We start from the raw sequence: 22,482 nt of genomic DNA on the forward strand, positions 1-22,482 counted from the left end.
CTGCATTTCAGCCCTGCCACAAAAGGACCAGCTGACATCATGTCAGTGATTCTCTTGTTAACGCAGGTCATTGCTTTGCACAAAAGGGGCTTCACAGGCAAGGATATTGCTGCCAGTAAGATTGCACCTAAATCAAATATTCATTGGATCATCAAGAACTTAAAGGAGAGCGGTTCAATTGTTGTGAAGAAGGCTTCAGGGCGCCCAAGAAAGTCCAACAAGCGTCAGGACTGTCTCCTAAAGTTGATTCAGCTGTGGGATCTGGGCACCACCAGTACAGAGCTTGCTCAGGAATAGCAGCAGGCAGGTGTGAGTGCATCTGCACACACAGTGAGGCGAGGACTTTTGGAGGATGGCCTGGTGTCAAGAAGGGCAGCAAAGAAGCCACTTCTCTCCAGGAAAAACATCAGGGACAGACTGATATTCTGCAAAAGGTACAGGGATTGGACTGCTGAGGACTGGGGTAAAGTCATTTTCTCTGATGAATCCCCTTTCCAATTATTTGGGGCATCCGGAAAAAAGCTTGTCCGGAGAAGACAAGGTGAGCGCTACCATCAGTCCTGTGTCATGCCAACAGTAAAGCATCCTGAGACCATTCATGTGTGGGGTTGCTTCTCAGCCATGGGAGTGGTCTTACTCACAATTTTGCCTAAGAACACAGCCATGAATAAAAACTGGTACCAACACATCCTCTGAGAGCAACCTCGCCCCATGTGCATTGTGTAATTTATCCATGGTCCCTAACTAGCCCCTAACTACCACAGGCATTACAATCGGGTCATGTGCACCTGCACTCCATATTGATGATTACTTGTGTGTTGCCAGATGTGAGCATGTGGGCAAGATTGAAACAAACCCAACCTTAATTTATGTTGTGATGCAGCCATGACAATAAGTCTCACAAAACTCAGTTTTGGACGAGACTGACTTTACAACCAAAATTATCCAATCAAAACTTTGTAGTCAATTTTGACAGTATAATAAATGTTTCTGACTCACATTGATCCCAAAAAATTCCAAAACATAGGCTGTTTTCTAAATGAGAAGTTGGTTTTTAAGGGCAGTTGCTCTTTAAAGTTACTGTATACGGACACGACCATGGCAACTCAACTGTAAAGAAAAATGCAAGTGTCCGCAACACAACTCCAAACAAGACAGATAAAAATCTACATAGCTACAATTAAATTGTTTCTCCAATTTCATAATGGGCAGTTTTTTACAAATAGTTACAAAGAATATTAGTCAGTTCTACCACCTCAACATTGCTAATTTAAGCAGGGTTTAATATAATGTAGTAAAGTTCAGCTTCAGTCCACAGGGGGGCACTGTGTCACTGTCAGAAGATATGTGCTTCAATCAGAAAAACATTCTCTCTTTTCGGTCTCAGCTGGCTAGCCAACAATCTATTTACAGAAACCCATCATATACACTCGCCGGAAATAAACACTTTTCCTAATATCATGATTTAAATCAACATCCTTAGCTTGCCCATTTACTAAAAGTACTGTTAAATAACTCTGACTGACACCCAATAGCGTAAGGATGCTGAGCGCTAACGCTAGCCTATTTTGTATTTATTATGCCTATTTTGTCTAGAAAAATTTATTAAAAAGATGAATCCCCATTACTACCACATATCTACTTTTTTTATCTGATTTCCCTGCTTGCATGAGTTACTTGTATCTTGATTTCCCTGCTTGCATGAGTTACTTGATATGGAATAGAGTTCCATATAGTCATAGCTCTATGTAGTACTTTGCGCCTCTCATAATCTGTTCTGGACTATCGGGACTATGAAGAGATCTCTGGGGGCATGTCTTGTGGGGTATGCATGGGCATCATGGGTACGCCTTTCCTTCCAGTTCTCTGCTGCCAATGACTGGAACGAATTGCAAAAATCACTGAAGCTGGAGTCTTATATCTCCCTCTCTAACTTTAAGCATCAGCTGTCAGAGAAGATTACAGATCACTGTACCTGTACACAGCCAATCTGTAAATAGTACACCCAACTACCTCATCCCCATATTATTACTTACCCTCTTGCTCTTTTGCAGCCCAGTATCTCTACTTGCACATCATCATCTGCACATCTATCACTCCAGTGTTAATGCTAAATTGTAATTATTTCGCCTCTATGGCCTATTTATTGCCTAATTCCCTACTCTTCTACATTTGCACACACTGTACATTGATTTTTCTAAAAAATATATATATTGTGTTATTGACTGTACATTTGTTTATGTGTAACTGTGTTGTTTTTGTCGCACTGCTTTGCTTTATCTTGGCCAGGTCGCAGTTGTAAATTAGAACTTGTTTTCAACTGGCCTACCTAGTTAAATAAAGGTAAAATCTAAAAAATCTAAATTAAAATCTGAGCTGTGTCTTAGTAGTTAAACAGACAGCTCGGTGCATTTCATCATGTCAATACTTCTCACAAATACAAGTAGTGATGAAATCAATCTCTCCTCTACTTCGAGCCAGGAGAGATTGACATGCATATGATTAATGTTAGCTCTCTGTTTACATTTACAGGCCATCCATGCTGCCCTGTTCTGAGCCAATTGTAAGTTTTCCTAAGTCACTCTGTGTGGCACCTGACCACACGGCTGGACAGTAGTCCAGGAGTGACAAAACTAGGACCTGTAGGACCTGCCTCGTTGATAGCACTGTTAAGGCAGAGCAGCACTTTATAATGGACAGACCTCTCCCCATTTTAGCTACTGTTGCATCAACATGTTTTGACCATGACAGTTTACAATTCAGAGTTACTCCAAGCAGTTTAGTCTCCTCAATTTGTTCAATTTCTACATTATTCATTTCAAGATTAGTTGAGGTTTAGGGTTTAGTGAATGATTTGTCCAAAATGCAATGCTTTTAGTTTTGGAAAAATGTTAGGACTCACTTATTTCTTGCCACCCATTATGAAAATGTCTGCAGCTCTTTGTTAAGTGTTGGGTGATTTCACTTGCTGTGGTAGCTGGTGTGTATAGTGTTGAGTCATCAGCATAGATAGACACACAGACTTTACTCAGTAACAGTGGCAGGTCATTAGTAAAGATTGAAAAAAGTAAGGGGCCTAGACAACTGCCCTGGATTATGTTGGAGAGGCTTCCATTAAAGAACACCCACAGTGTTCTGTTAGACATGTAACTCTCAATCCACAATATAGCAGGGGATGTAAAAGCCATAACACATACGTTTTATCATCAATTTCTCTCAGCCAATCAGCCATTTGTGTAAGTGACGTACATGTGAAATGCTCTTCCCTTAAAGCGTGATGAAAATTGATTTGTTTTTTAAAAATCGCTTTGGTACTATTTTCACAAGTACGTGGTATATTTTCACAACTCTTGGTACAAAGCTCCAAACTGGTCACACTTGTAACGCAGCCAGTCTTTCATTAAAAACCTGTCATTGGTACATTAATCACTACACAACCATTTATTAAAAATATATGTTTATTGTGAAATGTAATGAGAACATTGGTTTAATCGCCAAAACACAACAATATGTTTTCAATTGAGTTGTTTCAAATCGCCCTTAGAAATGCTGAAAGTAATATGCTACAGTTCTGTAAATTACAGTAGATCACATTATGCAATACACCTACATTACCCAACAATATTCTGAAAATCTATCATTTCAACAGTATCTATCCAATGTGTGATCAATGAAGACATCCTCTACAATCATTCATGCAATTATATCTGAAAAATAAAGCTTTTTTTTTGTTAGGTGTACTGTCGAATGAAATGTAAAATTAAATTAAACAAATTCAATTAAAATAGAACATTTAGCATGCATTAATTTGCATCAAGCCTGTCTTGAGCATTTGGCCATAAATTCTCATCCACATCACAGTAAAAGTCCTCATCATTCATGCACCACGGGAAAAACCTTTTGGCATGGCGAATCTAATCTTCATTGAAGTCATCGCATGCCTCATCCATGGCCATACGGAAGGTGGCACACTCATGGGGATGGCGATCGTACACCTTCCATCTCCATGCTGAAAGGAGAATATCGGAGCAGGTATAGGGTCACGAATCGGGGATGGGCCCACACGATGACATAGGTGACCCCGTCACCTTTGACAGGCTTGCTCAATTTCATTGAGAAACACAATGAGGTGTGCAGCGTTGCAGGATCCAATTAATGCCCTACGTCCTACCACACCGTCTTCAGAGATAGCGGTGCACATGGAGATGTTTCCCCCACATTGGGCGGCACTTGGGCGGTCGCCCGTTGGCCGATGAGGTTTTCGCCCACGGCGCTGAGTTTTGTCCAGGTTGAAGCCCGCTTCATCAATAAAGATATACTTGTGATGGTTCACAGCAGCATCAAGCACAATCACCCACTAAAAATATAGTTTGGTTAGTTATTTTTACAGTATAGTTCCAATATGATATTGTGAAGTATCATGTGCATTAATAGGAACAGTAATACAGTATATAGTGCTGTACCTGAACAGTTGTTTCACCCGGTCGTTGTTTCTCTCAAAAGGCACCAAGTAAATGTGTTTCATAGATACCTGGTGCCTCTTCAAAAGGCAGGTGATTGTTGGTAGGCTGGTGGATGCCACATTGGCAAAGGTGTCATCGTTCTCCTCAATGGCCTGCTTTATTTCGGACAGACGAATGTTATTCCTGGCCCTCACCATTTCCACCACTGCTGGTCGGTCGGCAAATGGCCACCACCATGGGGTCTTCTATCAACTCTGAGTGTAGAACAGAGTATACTTTCAATAGATCATACTGTATGACTATTGTCAAATGTGTTGTGAATGGACATGCATTACAATATGTAATTGACTGTAAATGTAATGGTAAAGCATAGTGCATATCCTGCAGACTTACCAGTTTTCTTGACGAAATGTTCACATGATCGAATTGACAGTTGATCGTTTCAGATTGGGGTGAACTAATCTGGCAGCCTCTGCCATGGTAAGGCCTCAGTTTACCACATGGTCAACGACGATGGCCCGGACTTTATTAGACACAACAGTTCCCTGCAGTCTGCGTCCCTCTCTCTGATGTCCACCTCTTTGACCTCTGATGGGGCCCATCTCTCTGACGGGGCCCATGCCCACCTCTCTGACAGGGCCCTTGTCCACAAGGTCTTTGATTTCTTCCTCTCACTCGGTGTCTATCCTGCTCAATGTTGAAAGAAATTGCATGTGTTCACACACACACCATTTTATAGTGACTAATTGTGGTTACTATTATGTGAAATCAAGTATGTTAAGGATAACACTGTTCACTGCAGGGACACGACGCTCGATTGAAGCAACACATATGCGACGAAGTGGATGATTATAATAATGCAGATAAAAGGTTGTACATGTAAGTGTAGCTTACACATTTATGTAACGTCGCCTATAGTAACAACGATGATTTATGTAGCAGTGCCAGTAACATATGTGTCGGTTTTCTTGAGGGACTCCCAACAAAAAGCACCTCATTAAATGTATTCGTAATCTTCATTTACAACATTTTGGCTGCTCTTCTCAACACACTAACACAAATATAATTCAACATTTCAAAGGGGGGCGAATGTGACATTCGAACCCTTGCCACGATCTGCGTCATTTACGTGGAGCTGGCACTCTACACAGACAGCTATTCGATCAGTCAGTCAAACACACTTGAACAAGTTGTTTTGATCGTCAAAACGTGCCGTTGGATTTATGTTAAAGCCTCTGTCAAATCAACTATTTCAACGATTTTAATTGTCTGATACAAAATTGTAACCGAATATAATCTCGGTCAGGTGTGCAGGTTAGCACAGGGCAAAGTCAAGGGGCCAGGGTTCCGGTGTTGAAGCACGGTTTCGACTGCTCCAACAGTTTTGCATTGGTACTGCAGTTTAACTGACGCCCGGCCCAGAAATACAATTTCCATAGACCGCGACATAGAGAAGTCAGATTTGAACATGCCGAATAAGACACATTAGTCATCACGTTTGTGCACAAAACATCCATTGAATGAGGCCGAGTTTTTCCCCCATCACTCACAGTGGAAGACATTAATATTCTATATTCATCCAATGTCTACCATGTTTTTGGATGACATCTTCATAGCTGCTTCCTGTGCGCACTGAGTGCTAGTGCGCATGTGATGTTGGTCTGATTAACTGGATTACAACCCGGGTATAGATGGTCCATGATTAAAATCTGCATATACAAATTTGAGTAAATTACCTTGAGAACAGTCAAATAAAGACCATGAAAAATAACACATTTCTAACGTACAGCCTAAAAGTATGCCTACCATTATGTCAGACAGTGAAATGTGAGTTCAAACACATTTTACCTGACGAAATTAGATCGCATGCAATTATTTATATTTTTGTACACACAACCATCTTTGGTAGCAGTATGCAAATAAGGGAGCCCAATTCCCGAAGTTCACCAAATAGATCCGTTCAAATAGATCCGTTCGTCCTTCTCTGAATTGAATGGACTAAGCTGTAATGTAGGTTTGCAGTTGCACCTTATTGCAATATACAGTATCTAGGCTCCTCGTGTTTGAGCCATTGGAGGTGAGAGGGGGCAACGTTTGATAAAAAGGTGCAATATTTATATCACGTTACCTGGCTGACTTTGTCCTAGGACGAGAGCCGTCGAGGTAGTCAATAATGTATGGCATTGGGGCGCCATCTACAGCATCATAATTCATTACACCTGTTCTGTAATACACATTATACAGAGACAAGGTGATTAGTTCTCTAGGTGGCGACAAATAGCCACAACACAACCTGGTGTCCTTCCACAATGTAGCAGAGTGTACAGAACAACAGGCCTTTGACACAGACAGGACAAACTTCCAAAGTCCATAAATGTCCACTTTATGTGATTGTGTTCATCAACAATGAAAGCGAAACGTATCGCAATTTGAATGTAAAACCAGATCTCTCTTGAAGGCCTAGTAATCACAATGAACTAATCAGCAAACCATTTTTACTGCACAAGTGTGTAAAAATAAAAAACAAAGACACAGGAGTGAGACAGTGAATAATAAGGGATCCTCAGATCTCCATCTTTAATCCAATGGTTTGTTTGCTTGTTATCAAATCTGAATCATCAGCACACAGCAGCAAGTCGGTCATCTCTGTTATAGCTGAAATAACACTGCCATCAGTCAGATTTTAAAAAACAAAACGGTTTGGTGCAATTAAAACCAGCTGAATAAAAAGTGTTTCTTTTGACAAGCACCTTTCTGAATAGAGCAAATTTGTAGAAGTGCTTAAATGTTATGTGGTAATTATGCGGCATTTAAAAAATGATATACCCATGCAAAATTCACTGTGAAATGTACAGATGTCTTTATTGCAGAGAAGATGGGACTAGGAGTCATTTGAATCTTAATAAATGCATTGTTTTCCTTTTGTAGATGATCCCTTGATCCCTGTATTGTTTGCAGTAATGAACGTCAGTTTTCATATGATGGCTTTGATGTATGATGTAATATGATGTAGTATTCTTTGTTCTCCAGTCTGTAGCCTAATCATCATTAGCTACAGCAATATTTCAGAACTGCGGAACTATTATTATTATTATTATTATTATTTAGAGTTGTTTGAAAATGCTTGGCGTGCCATAAGGAGTTTCAGGTATCTCCTTAAATCATACACCCCGTATAAATATCAAAATGACAAAAAAAGAAACAATACCAGAAAAAAAGAAAATACATGTATTTCCTTGTGCATCCTGAAATCGGACTGAAAAATATCCTTGGATTGGGTTGTTATAAAGCATGTTGGATAGTTTGCATGTTTTACATAGTTTATAATAACCATTCAATTATTACAAATCATGTGCATCGCTTTTTTTAACAAACTCCTGTAAAGATCCTCATATGTCTGTCTCATATGTCTGTCATATGTCATGTCTGTTGCTGTTTCAGGACGTTTCCAAACATCCAACACATTGTCTCAAACCCAGGTTTCCCAGCCCATAGACAAACTCATAACAACTGCTCCAGTAGGATTAACCTACTGGGCAGGGATCGTAATGAGCCTACCAAGGCAAGGGTTGTTACAATATCATTAGTACCTTGGCTGCAGGTCCAGACATTGTACGTCTGTACGTATCCTTCCTTGGCTGGGTACTGAAATCGAGTTCCTCAATGGAGTTGACAGAATCTTGAAAGAACTGACCAGACCCCCCCCCCCCCCCCCCAGAAAAAAAACAATACCCTGCTTTATTCCTTCATTCCACCCCTTCCACGCTCAGTTTCATACCGTTGTCACCCTCATCACCACCTCCCGGTTGGCCGAGGAGCCGATACGTGGGTTGTGTGGCCGTAGCTGGCTCAGAATATGAAGGATGGTGTAGCCACAGTGGTGGTCCAGAATAGTCCTGAACCTCCGACTCTGTCTCCTGCTGCCGCCACTACCCAAGCCATGGGGGTTACTCCGTGAGCCCCGACCCCCACCCTTACTGCTACTCAGCGGGTCCCCCAAGTCATTGGCTTTTATATAGTTCAATACTTTCCATTGTTGATTGACAGCCTGCCATCGCTTGAATATTCGGTATACTGATGAGCCCTCGTGGATTATAAGCCCTGGGAAGAGAGAGATGATTTTACAGAGATAGAAAGTGGCAAGGCGTTCAATTATTTTTAAGGCATGAAATACTTGGGAGTAGGTAATAGGTACAAATCTGTCATACAAAGCACCTTACTCTTGTGCTAACAAATCACAGACATTTGGTATAACCACACAGTGCAGACACGTAAGCAGCGCCATCTGTTTTGAGTCTGGCAATGCACCATTTTCACCAGGTAGACTCGACAAAGCTTCACAGTGTGTGTGTGTGTGTGTGTGTGTGTGTGTGTGTGTGTGTGTGTGTGTGTGTTAATGTGTGTGTGTGTGTTAATGTATGTGTGTGTGTGTGTGTGTCTTCTGTGATTTCTCCTCCTCACCGATGCACACGATGTCCATGAAGCCGTACATGCCGTAGCAGATCTGGAAGAGCAGGTCCTGGCGCTGCCACTTGGCCGAGGGGCTGAGGGACGACCAAACGAGCCAGGAGATGCTGGCGATGAGGAACAGGGAGCCCAGGATGATGGCAGCGATCTGGACCTTCTCGATCACCGTCAGGGAGATGGCCTGCCACTGAACAGAACGGACACGAGGGCCAAGAAAGGGGAAACAGTCAAATGAATAGGATGTCATTTCAGGCACAGATTTAGTGAGGCAACAGGAAAAAGTGTCAGCACAGGTCCAGTTTTCACACTTTCCTCCTTGCGAGTGCCCAAGACTTGTTCTAGCAGAGTAACTGTAACGCCTAGACTAGTGCACCAGAGCAGAGCACTGTGTAATACTCTGATAGGGGTATTGTGCGTGGTTTGAAGTTGATGCATCAGCAGAAAACTGCCTGTGAGATAAGATCTGTGCACTGTGGCCACTAGAAAAACTGTCATTGATTTTGGAGGATGAGAGTAGACCAGGTGCACAATGCACACACGACTGGAGTGGATGAGACAGACCCCCTACTCCCTAGACACTTCTGTAAATCAGAAAGGATTGGATAGGTATAAGCAATATGAGGACAATCACGGAAGTGGAGCTACTGTTGTATTGTACTGCATGAAGTACCAATTGGCTAGGGTCTGATTCTGGCCAGAGCGTAAGTCCTCGAGAATGAGGGGTTGGGCGGAGTGACGAGACATACCTGCAATGGGTTCTTGGTGCTGATGGCCAGGACATGGTACTTGAAGTAGCAAAGCTCACAGCTCCAGGAGCCTCTCTCGCTGATCCAGCGGATGAGGCAGGGCTGGTGGGTGCAGCGCACAGAACCCTTACAGCGACATGGGCTCAGCAGCTCTCCCTGCAGGAGAGAGAGGGGTCCAACCATAGAATTAGAATGACTAGAATAAACATTCCCATTCAAGACAATGTTCTGTGATGTGAGTCTGATGTGGCATAACACACCATGGGTTATTTCTGAATTGGAAATATTTTGGAATAAGAAACGATACTGGATAATGGATAGACCTCAATGTCTCACCAAAGCTACTGTTTTTTGTGTATGTCTGTCTGGCACACTCAGTAAAAATACAATGGGTGGACAGACACAGGTTGTGGGGCACCTTAACACAATATCACAATCCTCCCACATATTTTAGAGTTTGAAACAGTCAGAAAGCAACTATGAATGACCTATTCATTATTAATTAGAGTATCTTCCTCCCCTTCCACAATTTCCACCTTAGTAAATGGAAAATCTAAAGTGGTGAAAACTTCAGTACTGTAGCTAAATGTCGAGGGTAGTATATTACTCAATGCTAAAAATGATGCATGCCTAGGAATAATTAGTAGATCAATGCATGTGCCCAGCTTGATGCTGGCCTATTGGCCAGAACGAACCAATTAGGGCCCGGCAACATCGGCAGGGGTGCACAGAGATTTGAAGGGCAGGCAGGTGAATGGGAGGTGAGCCATTCAACCCCTACTGTTCACACAAAACGGGTCCCAAATGGCAGCCTATTCCCTTCATGTTGCACTATGTCAAAAGTAGTACACTATATAGGGAATAGGTTGCCATTTCAGCGCAGAGACAGACTCTCAGTGAACTCAATCAATACAGGCCCTTACTGCAGTACCTACAGCAAACATTGCCCTTCTCATCTGGATGGGTAGGATGGGATAAGAAGAACTTTCATCAGGTTGACTCTTGAGGAATAGAATGTTGAGCATTGTAGATTTATTTGTATTTTTTTACAGTCATGTATGCGTCTAATTATACTCATCTAAATGGGCTGAAGTTAAAAAAGTAGCCTAGTAATTCCCCTGAATGCAGTTTCCTATTCATTGCTTGCAGTACCTACAGCAAACACCCCATCTAATTAGATCATCCCCACTTAAGTAGATTGTGAAATCCATGACGGGAATGTGCAAGTGCACACTTCAGAAGGGTGGAGAATCGGGACATAGTCCATGAGGACTCGTGAAGGAAAGCGAGTATGTTGAGATGTTTTGAATAAGTTTGGCATGAGTCATGTGTACACATTTACCAATTTACTCTTAAGAGCACACAAATAGAAGACTAGTATTACCTTCTACTTTTCATATCAAGTTAAACTGCAAATACATCTGGTAGCAATGAACAAGATCAAACCACAACCAAAATCTAAAGTTATCCATCCATATTTAAAATTGTATTTAATAGTGCCATATTAGAAACTACCCTCACTCCAGAAATAATTTGATCCCAAATGATTTTTAAACACAAATGGGGAAAATATGTTTTCATTTTGGTTCAGTTGGTAGAGAGTGACTCATTTAACCCATGTGTATTTCTCCCTAAATAACCAGTTGCATGTTTTTTTGACAGGGGCTTTACAATGACACTTCATAATCTTTTCCTGTTTTTTACATTTATTTTCCCCAGGTTTGCTTGTTAAACCTTGTTATTATAAGATACTTGCATTGACTAACAACATACCGATTTGAGTGGGGGAGAGGAGCCACATGTCCCATCAGTCATAAACTGGTCAGCAGTATATGAGGAAGTATAGATATCAGCAGCATATGAGGAACTGAATAAAAACTTAAACATTTGTTGTACAGCAAAATGTCAAGCCAGGTATAAATAATAGTGTGTCCACCCACCCGCCCACCCACCCACACACCCATCCACCCACCCACACACCCACACACCCATCCATCCATCCAGGCACCCATCCTGTCTGAAGCAAATGCTGCCTGGCACTGCCCAGAGCCTCATATGTGGCTAACATTCCAAATATGAGGCTATGGCACAGCCTATTCTGAAGCTAGACCATGTCAAGTGGAAAGGTTGGTGATGGAGCACACAGAAATAGAATCACTAGAATGGGAAAATGTAAGTCGCATTGGATAAAGGTGTCTGTTAAATGGCATATATTATTATTAGTATAGAATCTCCTAAGACCCCAGACCACCCACCTTGACTTGAATGGGAATTCCCGTTCTAGATATTATACTTCTATGGGTGCACATGCCATTGCAATACCATGGAGTTCTCCTTCTGACGGCTCTGACAGGAAGTTTAATTATGAATCATATTTCATGCGTCCCACAGAGCAAGGTTATTATATTTGTAGAAGTAATTGCTCAACTGACAGGGACATGACTGTCCCCTGTTGTGACCCACTTGAATAATGAAATAACAATTAAATGACAAAGTGGCTGGGTCTAAGATAATAGCTCATCTTCTAAGTAATCATGAAGTTGAAGTGGTACAGGAAGCAGTGCTGAAAGATAAGTTCATATCATGTCAATCTAAAGAAGATTGATGCTGCTTTTAAATCATTCTTAAAATGTATTCTGAATGTGTGTTCGCCTTTGCCTCATAGTCTATTCACATAAGGCCCGGCCAATTAGCCTGAGATCCAAACCATGTGGAACAACTGGTCAGAACCAGGTAACTGATCAACATTTCTTAAGGTTATATTACAGGTGTGAAACACCTGCCTGTTCCTTTTTATAGTTGTTCAATTCTGCATAGCTCCCATTGAGATTACAGATGCTATGAAGTAGCACCTACTGTATACTGTAATAACGCTATGACAAACATAAAATCTCACAAAGTGATTAAGTAGTGATTTCCATCTGTGCTCCAGTGGCACTTACACCATATCTCATTATCTCAAGGCCATGGTTAACGAGCTCAGCCAGGCTGTACAGGTTCTGCACATCTGTTGTGTCAAATTTTGGCTGAGGACCAAAGCTCCGTTCATTGTTCTGCATCCCTATATATTCATTGGCTTAGAGGCCCACAGACATAGCCTGGGTTCCAGTCTGTTTCTGCTCTTCTGACATTCGTTACCAGTTCATTACCAGGCCAATTATTATTCACGTGCACAAGTGGACCATGACATCAGTCAAACTATAATCAACATTGTTGTAGGCTATAGAGTACTAAAATAACAATTGTATTTGTCGTATTTTCTCAACCAAATCAATTTGTCAATGTCACAGAACACACCAAATCGAAACAGGTCCAAGTGTAGCAATATAGGTTTACTATAGGCCTACACGCGTACTAACATTCAGAACCATGGACAGCGCAGGGCTATTGCCTAATGGTCAAATTGAACAGTTTTGTGTTGTGGCGCGAAAAGCGGGACAACGAAGGCGTATGTATCTATCTGGGACAGTACCTGCTCCGGACCCTGAAAGCAGATACGACAGCGCAGGCTGCTTGCAGTGCTGGTGAGCGACACGGCATCCAGGCCCACTTGCAGTTTGGGGTCCTTCTCCTCAAAGCCCAGGCTCCGAGGCCGAGGATCCGTCCCGTAATACTCCTCCTCGTCATCCCGGGAGGAGCAGTCCACAAAGGGAGGCCAGCCGCAGCCGCCCATCCCAAGACCCCGCATGCTGGACCGTCTCTCTGCTTCGGCTCGTTCAGGCTGTCTCGAATCGTCTCGCATAAAAACCAGTACTTTCAGTTCGTTGAAAAACATGCGGATCCTATATTTGAACATGTTTGGCTACATTAATTATTCAGAAGGGAATGAAACCAATTTGAAAATAAGGTGGTCTCAAGAAAAATTTAAATATACCTTTGATTTAGGAGAAGGGTTATTATTATTATTATTATACGCCTATTATCTTTAGCCAATTATTGTGCTGCATATGCTATTATTTAGGGGATTTTACCTAAACATTTTCTGAATAGTATCACTGATGAGCTTACAAAACTTGTAGGCTCACCCTACTGTAAATGTTCTGTCAAATGGTAAGAAATAAATGACCACGTCTTGGTTGTTGTCTGATGGCATGTGTGTCTAAGACAATGCAGATGAGAGATTTCCCTCTTGAGAAGCTCGATACACTCTCTCAATATTCATTACGAAAACAACTCTGCGAATGCTGTCAAGCTAGATTCTTCCTCCACTCCTACCACCACAAATACGTGATAGGCCTATATCGTCCATTGCCTGCACTATCGATCTAAATTATACACATCATCAAATACCTTGCATTTGGGGTTTGCAGCAAAAAAATATATGTTTGCTACACAAAGCAGAAGACATGCCAGCGTGGACTAGTGGAAGAGTGAACAACGGAGAGACATAAAATAGAGCGAGATGTAAAAAATAAATAAAAACATTCCATGTCCAACCCCACAGTCATATCTGGGACTGTTGTCAAGAAGCATAATCCAAAAGGGTGCGGACAGACGATATAATGAAAGTTAGATGTAAGACGTGTGATTATATCGTGTTTTTAATTATCCTTAGTAGCATCCCAACCGTCAGATCATGGTTTTTCTTTTCTATTCCACCTCTGTAATGTTTTGGATTGATCCATCAAGAATGGTCCACCTCATTCCACCCGACGTCCACACAGAGTGGATCCAATTTGCAATCCAGTGAATTTGCATGTTAAATATATCTGTAAATATGTCCACTCAAAACAGCGATACATCCCACCTTCATTCGATAGCCATCAGCATTTCTCTTCGGTGTCTTCAATCTTTGCGTTGAAAATATGGTGCACCGAAATTTGAGAATAACAGACCAGAATTCAAAACAACAGTTGCTGCAATCTTCTAATTTACAGACCGATGGAGATGTCTACACATCCGAGAGGGCAATTACAGCAGTAGCCTAATGCCATTGATATTGTAGCCTAGCCTCTCAGATGGTGATGATGATGATAGCCTACTGCTTGCTCGCGCTGCCTGATTCCTCCTCGAAATGGTCGACTTTGATAGTGAACCAACGCAGCACCTACTTCCGGAATTAATACTAGCCTACAAGAATGAAAAACTGCATGACACTGGTGTACTTTTATCATTTTCTTCTCTACGGCCATTAGTCTGTCTCTTCTGTATGATATGGATGCACCCTCTCTGGAGCCCTGTAGTTAGGGATGGGGAGGGCAGATTCCGTTCGGCTGTTGTATTGACAGACGACGCTGTCGCTGTCCAAGGTGCGATCTCGCCTAGTGACGTGTGCAGTCACAGTGCCACATGCACTACACTCCCGGGAAATATACATGATGACGCCTGAGCATCTTTCTTTCTTTCTTTCTTTCTTTCTTTCTTTCTTTCTTTCTTTCTTTCGAATTCAGGGACGCTTTCTTTTCCACCATTCTTTCTTTCACCTGTTTCTACACTCCACATTATCAACAACTTTTGATCTATGGGGTCTCAGTCTTTTTCGACCAGGACACTATCAGCGATGGACTTGGACTGAAATAGGTACTGGTACTGTTTATATTTAGGCGCAGGAGCTCCACAATACGTTTGAATTCATATTCTATAAGAGGAACAGGAGTTCAAGAAGTAGAAAATGTAAGGTCCTGGTACTCAGCTCTGGGGATCATCTGCCTAAATCAAGCACGGATTAATACACCAGCAACCACTAGCTTACTATAAGGTCCATGAAATTCCTCATGTCATGGTGATGGAGAAACTACTGAGAAAGTTCATGCTCCTTCCTTGGTGAGGGAGAATTGTCTCGGGGCCATTTCACAGAGTGCACCAGACAAGGTAATTAGGTTATATAACATGCTGGGGTTGTAAGGTCAGTTTAATCACACATAAATAGACACACACACACACACTGAATTATTGGCTGTTCCTTGACCACTGGCCGGCCCCCCACACTCAGCATTCTGAACCCATAGCAATTCCCTGCTATGGGTTCAATTCCCCAGAATAGATTTTTCACACATACTCTGCACTTGTGGATTTTTCAACATGGAGCTTGGCTTGAGATGCAGTTCATAGGCTATTATGTGAAGTCTCCATAAACGGTCATATTTGCTATCCCGTATTCCTACACGAAAACCTCTCATGGTAATCTGAGGCGTAGTTTCAGTGACTCGTAAACATCCTGCCCCACCCCCACTCTCACCACCTGCCCCGATATGATCCTTCCTACCAATGAGTGTATGGGGTGTGATTCATACTGTAACAGAATAATTCTGATCGCACGATATCCTTACGCTCTCTCATACTGCTAAACATGGCAGTGCAGGGCTAATTTTATGAACCAATAAAATGCACACACCACCATTCGTATTGTAATGGGGGAATTATGATAACAGCAGTATATCATCTCCCATACTGACAGTTTCAGGAGTAGCAGGGCAGGACGTCTTTCTTTCTACTGAGCACTAACAACATGCATCCACCCACCCACCGGTCGGTCTGTTACATTATTGATAGGCTTACTGACCTGTTTCTCTCCTCTTACTGAACTGATGACAATGATTTCCCCTCCTGTTGGCCCTGGCTGCATCGTTACAGTGAGAGGAATGTAGATCTAGATCCAGACACATCATTATCTTGTCTCTTGTCTCGTGGTGACATCCATAGAAATAGTCAGAATTGCATTCTTGTCTTTCTATTTCTATGGTCTTTTGACGCCATTTCCACTCCTTCTGTTATGTGACGAGCTGCAGGTGTAGGCGGGACAACGAAGGTCTACACTGTAAGGTCTACAACAGGTGTAGACCTTACAGTGAAATGCTTACCTGCAAGCTCTTAACAAACAATATTTTTAAGAACTATTGTTTGGGGCTATATATTGGGGGTACCGGCACAGAGTCAATGTGCGGGGGCACCTGTGTTGAGGTAATTGAAGGAATATGCACATGTAGGTAGAGTTATTAAAGTGACTATGCATAGATAATAATAGAGAGTAGCAGCAGTGTAGAAGGGGGGGGGGCAATGCAAATAGTCTGTGTAGCCATTTGATTAGCTGTTCAGGGTCTTATGGCTTGTGGGTAGAAGCTGTTTAGAAGCCTCTTGGACCTAGACTTGGCGCTCCGGTACCACTTGCCTTGCAGCAGCAGAGAGAACAGTCTGTGACTAGGGTGGCTGGAGTCTTTCACCATTTTTAGGGCCTTCCTCTGACACCGCCTGGTATAGAGGTCCTGGATGGCAGGAAGCGGTCCTCCTTTTCCTGTAGTCCCCAATCATCTCCTTTGTCTTGATCATGTTGATGGAGAGGTTGTTGTCCTTGCACCACACGGTCAGGTCTCTGACCTCCTCCCTATAGGCTGTCTCATCGTTGTCGGTGATCAGGCCTACCACTGTTGTGTCATCGAAAACTTTATGATGGTGTTGGAGTCATGCCTGGCTATGCAGTCATGAGTGAACAGGGAGTACAGGAGGGGACTGAGCACGCACCCCTGAGGGGCCCACGTGTTGAGGATCAGCATGATGGATGTGTTGTTACCTACCCTTACCACCTGGGGGCGGCCCTTCAGGAAGTCTAGCATCCAGTTGCAGTGGGAGGTGTTTAGTTCCAGGGTCCTTAGCTTAGTGATGAGCTTTGAGGGCACTATGGTGTTGAATGCCAAGCTGTAGTCAATGAACAGCATTCTCACATAGGTGTTCCTTTTGTCCAGGTGTGAAAGGGCAGTGTGGATTATAATAGAAATAGCATCATCTGTGGATCTGTTGGTGCGGTATGCAAATTGGAGTGGGTCTAGGGTTTCTGGGATGATGGTGTTGATGTGAGCCATGACCAGCCTTTCAAAGTATTTCATGGCTACAGACGTGAGTGCTACGGGTCGGTAGTCATTTAGGCAGGTTACCTTAGTGTTTTTGGGGACACTGACTATGGTGGTCTGCTTGAAACATGTTGTTATTACAGACTCAGACAGGGAGAGGTTGAAAAAGTCAGTGAAGCCAGTTGGTCAGCGCATGCTCGGAGTACACGTCCTGGTAATCCGTCTGGCCCTGTGGCCTGTTTAAAGGTCTTATTCACATCGGCTGCGGAGAGTGTGATCACACAGTCATCTGGAACAGCTGATGCTCTCATGCATGTTTCAGTGTTACTTGCCTCGAAGTGAGCATAGACGCTATTTATTTTGTCCGGTAGGCTCATGTCACTGCACAGCTTTCGACTGTGCTTCCCTTTGTAGTCTGTAATAGTTTGCAAGCCCTGCCACAACCGACGAGCGTCCGGTGTAGTACGATTCAATCAGTGACTGATGTGGTGTACTCCTCAATGCCATCAGAAGAATCCCGGAACATATTCCAGTCTGTGCTAGCAAAACAGTCCTGTAGTTTAGCATCTGCTTCATCTGACCACTTTTTTATAGACTGAGTCACTGGTGCTTCCTGCTGTCACGGGCGTCCTCCTCTTCATCTGAAGAGGAGAGGCGAGAAGGATCGGAGGACCAAAATGCGGCGTGGTAAGTGTTCATGATGAAATTTAATAAAGAAAACACTGAACACCAAAACACACTATACAAAACAATAAACAAATAATGACCGTGAAGCTAAATGAGAACTGTGATGACACCAAGCAATCAACATAGACAATCACCTACAAACAAACAGTGAAACCCAGGCTACCTAAGTATGATTCTCAATCAGAGACAACTAATGACACCTGCCTCTGATTGAGAATCATACTAGGCCGAAACATACAAATCCCCAAATCATAGAAAAACAAACATAGACTGCCCACCCCAACTCAAGCCCTGACCATACTAAATAAATACAAAACAAAGGAAATAAAGGTCAGAACGTGACACCTGCTTTAATTTTTGCTTGTAAGCAGGATTCAGAAGGATAGAATTATGTTCAGATTTGCCAAACGGAGGGCGAGGTAGAGCTTTGTACGTGTCTCTGTGTGTGGAGTAAAGGTGGTCTAGAGTTTTTTTCCCCTCTGGTTGCACATTTAACATGCTGATAGAAATGAGGTAAAACTGATTTAAGTTTCCCTGCATTAAAGTCCCCGGCTACTAGGTGCGCCGCCTCTGGATGAGCGTTTTCGTGTTTGCTTATGGCGGTATACAGCTCATTGAGTGCGGTTTTAGTGCCAGCATCGGCCTGTGGTATGTAGACAGCTATGAAAAATACAGATGAAAACTCTAGGTAGATTGTGTGACCTATCGCTTATCATGAGATACTCTACCTCAGGTGAGCAAAACCTTGAGACTTCCTTAGATATCGTACACCAGCTGTTGTTCACCGCCCGTGTCTTACCAGAGGCTGCTGTTCTATCCTACAGTTTTTATTGTCCCGTTGGTAGGATATACGTGCTTTCAGTTTGTCCCATTTATTTTCCAGCGATTGAACGTTAGCTAGCAGGACGGAAGGCAAAGGCAGATTAGCCACTCGTCGCCTGATCCTCACAAGGCATCCTGATCTTTTTCCGCGAAATCTCAGTTTCCTTCTCCAGCGAATGACTGGGATCTGGGCCAGGTCGGGTGTCTGAAGTATATCCCTCCCGCCCGACTCATTGAAGAAAACTCTTCATCCAATATGAGGTGAGTAATCGCAGTTCTGATGTCTAGAAGCTCTTTTCAGTCATAAGAGACGGTAGCCGCAACATTATGTGCTAAACAGGTTACGAATAACACACAACAACAAAAAATAGCATGGTTGGTTAAGAGCCGTTAAGACGGCAGCCATCATCTAAAATAATAGAGAAATATCAGTTACTTTTTCCAAACAACATTCTATGTGGGTATTGATGCCCTGTGGTTGCAATGTTACGTTCAATTATACAAATAATTACCCCAAAGACAAGGACTCAGGGCTGGGTTTCTACTAAGCTACAAACATGCAATTGTTTTAAGATGGAATATAAGGATCCCTGTAAGTATCATGTTTTAAATGTTGTATTATTTGATGAAACATTGAATTTGGTCTGATATTTGCCCATAGAAACGCATTGAATAACATACAGTTGAAGTCAGAAGTTTACATACACTTGGAGTCATTAAAACTTGTTTTTCAACCACTCCACAAATTTCTTGTTAACAAACTATAGTTTTGGCAAGTTGGTTAGGACATCTACTTTGTGCATGACACAAGTCATTTTTCCAACAATTGTTTACACAGATTATTTCACTTATAATTCACTGTATCACAATTCCAGTGGTTCAGAAGTTTACATACACTAAGTTGACTGTGCCTTTAAACAGCTTGGAAAATTCCAGAAAATTATGTCATGGCTTTAGAAGCTTCTAATAGGCTAATTGACATCATTTGAGTCAATTGTAGGTGTACCTGTGGATGTATTTCAAGGCCTGCCTTCAAACTCAGTGCTTCTTTGCTTGACATCATGGGAAAATCAAAAGAAATAAGCCAAGACCTCAGACATTTTTTTGTAGACCTCCACAAGTCTGGTTCATCCTTGGGAGCAATTTCCAAAGCCTGAAGGTACCATTTTCATCTGTACAAAAAATAGTACGCAAGTATGGGACCACGCTGCCGTCATACCGCTCAAGAAGGAAAAGCATTCCTAGAGATGAACGTACTCCTAGAGATGTCTCCTAGAGATGAACGTACTTTGGTGCGAAAAGTGCAAATCTATCCCAGAAAAACAGCAAAGGACCTTGTGAAGATGCTGGAGGAAACAGGTACAAAAGTATCTATATCCACAGTAAAACAAGTTCTATAGCAACATAACCTGAAAGGGCGCTCAGCAAGGAAGAAGCCACTGCTCCAAAACCACCATAAAAAAGCCAGACTACGGTTTGCAACTGCACATGGGGACAAAGATCGTACTTCTTGGAGAAATGTCCTCTGGTCTGATGAAACAAAAATAGAACTGTTTGGCCATAATGACCAATGTTATGTTTGGAGGAAAAAGGGGGAGGCTTGCAAGCCGAAGAACACCATCCCAACCGTGAAGCAGAGGGGTGGCAGCATCATGTTGTGGGGGGTGCATTGCTGCAGGAGGGACTGGTGCACTTCACAAAATAGAGGGCATCATGAGGTAGGAAAATTATGTGAATATATTGAAGCAACATCTCAAGACATCAGTCAGGAAGTTAAAGCTTGGTCGCAAATGGGTCTTCCAAATGGACAATGACCCAAAGCATACTTCCAAAGTTGTGGCAAAATGGCTTAAGGACAACAAAGTCAAGGTATTGGAGTGGCCATCACAAAGCTCTAACCTCAATCCCATAGAAAATTTGTGGGCAGATCTGAAAAAGCATGTGCGAGCAAGGAGCCCTACAAACCTGACTCAGTTACACCAGCTCTGTCAGGAGGAATGGGCCAAAATTCACCCAACTTATTGTGGATAGCTTGTGGAAGGCTACCCGCAACGTTTGACTCAAGTTAAACAATTTAAAGGCAATGCTATCAAATACTAAGTGAGTGTATGTAAACTTCTGACCCACTGGGAATGTGGTGAAAGAAATAAAAGCTTAAATAAATCATTCTCTCTACTATTATTCTGACATTTCACATTCTTAAAATAAAGTGGTGACCCTAACTGACCTAAGACAGGGAATTTTCACGAGGATTAAATGTCAGGAATTGTGAAAAACTGAGTTTTAATGTATTTGGCTAAGGTGTATGTAAACTTCTGACTTCAACTGTATCTATACATTGGAAAAAAGACAGGGAAAAAATGAGAGATATAAGAAAGATCAGGATTTTTTACATTTGATTTAATTACTCATATTTAACCCTTTATTATTGTAACTAAAGTACTTCCATACACAGTATACTTCCATAATGATTTTTTTCTAAACTCTTGTGAGTTTTAGTGAGGCTTGTGTCCTAGAGAAAAACAACAACACATGTACGTGTTCATGAGTCTCACCTTTCGATGTCGGGGTCATATTAGTGTGTAGCCCAAACAGTTCGGACGCTACAGACAGAAGTTGGCAGATCGGCTGTACTGACCTCAGACGAGTCCCAAGACGCTTGTGGGGGTCGTAGTCATGAGAATCTCTTCTTTCCATATTAGTCATATTAGTTTGTAGGCCAAATTGTTTGGAAGCTACAGACATTTTCGTGAGAAGACCAATTTTCGAGATGACAAACACCTCTGTGGCTCTGCCACCTTCCACCGCTGAAGGCCGACATCGGCAGACGCGGTGGATTGAAACTCAGCCTATGTAAAAATGTATGTACCAGATATCTCTAGATTTGTTATTATTATGCTAATTAGATATACTTATTATGCTAACTAGATAGATAAACAGCCATGTTATCAGATCTCTTATATAATATATAATCCATAATTTTAAGATATTGTAGGATGCATATGGTATTCGTTACTTATGTCTCTGAAAAGGCATTGTACATTACATGACACAAACACACACAACCACATAAAATATCATTATAGGGCCAGATGGTTGTCCCTGTTGGTGTGAATCTCCACAGCTCCTCCACTCCTCCAAGTTAATACACCCGGCATATGGACATGCATCACAGGGTAGGGAACGGCCTCAGTCCCAAATGGCACCCTATTCCTTATTTAGTGCACTACTTTTGACCAAAGCCCTTTGAGCCCTGGTCAAAAGTAGTGCACTAAATAGGGAATAGGGTGCCATTTGGGACACGAGCTGGCAGTAGGCCCTCAGGAGAGCACACTGACAGGATGGGGATGATGGCGACCAGCGAGGTGTTCAAACCACACACACAAACACACACCCAGTTTGTGGACCAGCGAGGTGTCCAAACCACACCGCCATCCGCGTACCGGAAACTCTGAGGACCCAAAGCCCTTACTAGGCACATTTTACTTACATAAATGTTCCTATTACACTCCA

The 22,482-nt window shown here is 42.3% G+C and overlaps 1 protein-coding gene across 1 annotated transcript; it reads right to left on the reverse strand.

Annotated features, from left to right (window-relative positions):
• Positions 1-8,201: 8,201 nt before the first annotated feature.
• LOC115102522 (E3 ubiquitin-protein ligase MARCHF9-like) lies at positions 8,202-14,893 on the reverse strand. Its single transcript, XM_029622566.2, has 4 exons — positions 13,149-14,893; positions 9,677-9,832; positions 8,925-9,117; positions 8,202-8,564 (listed from the first exon to the last, which is right to left on the reverse strand). The coding sequence occupies exons 1-4, from the start codon at positions 13,470-13,472 to the stop codon at positions 8,236-8,238; spliced, it is 1,002 nt and encodes a 333-aa protein (XP_029478426.1). The 5' UTR covers positions 13,473-14,893; the 3' UTR covers positions 8,202-8,235.
• Between the last annotated feature and the right edge of the window lie 7,589 nt (positions 14,894-22,482).

This window comes from Oncorhynchus nerka, linkage group LG20, assembly GCF_034236695.1.
Source record: "Oncorhynchus nerka isolate Pitt River linkage group LG20, Oner_Uvic_2.0, whole genome shotgun sequence".
NCBI classification, from domain to species: Eukaryota; Metazoa; Chordata; class Actinopteri; order Salmoniformes; family Salmonidae; genus Oncorhynchus; species Oncorhynchus nerka.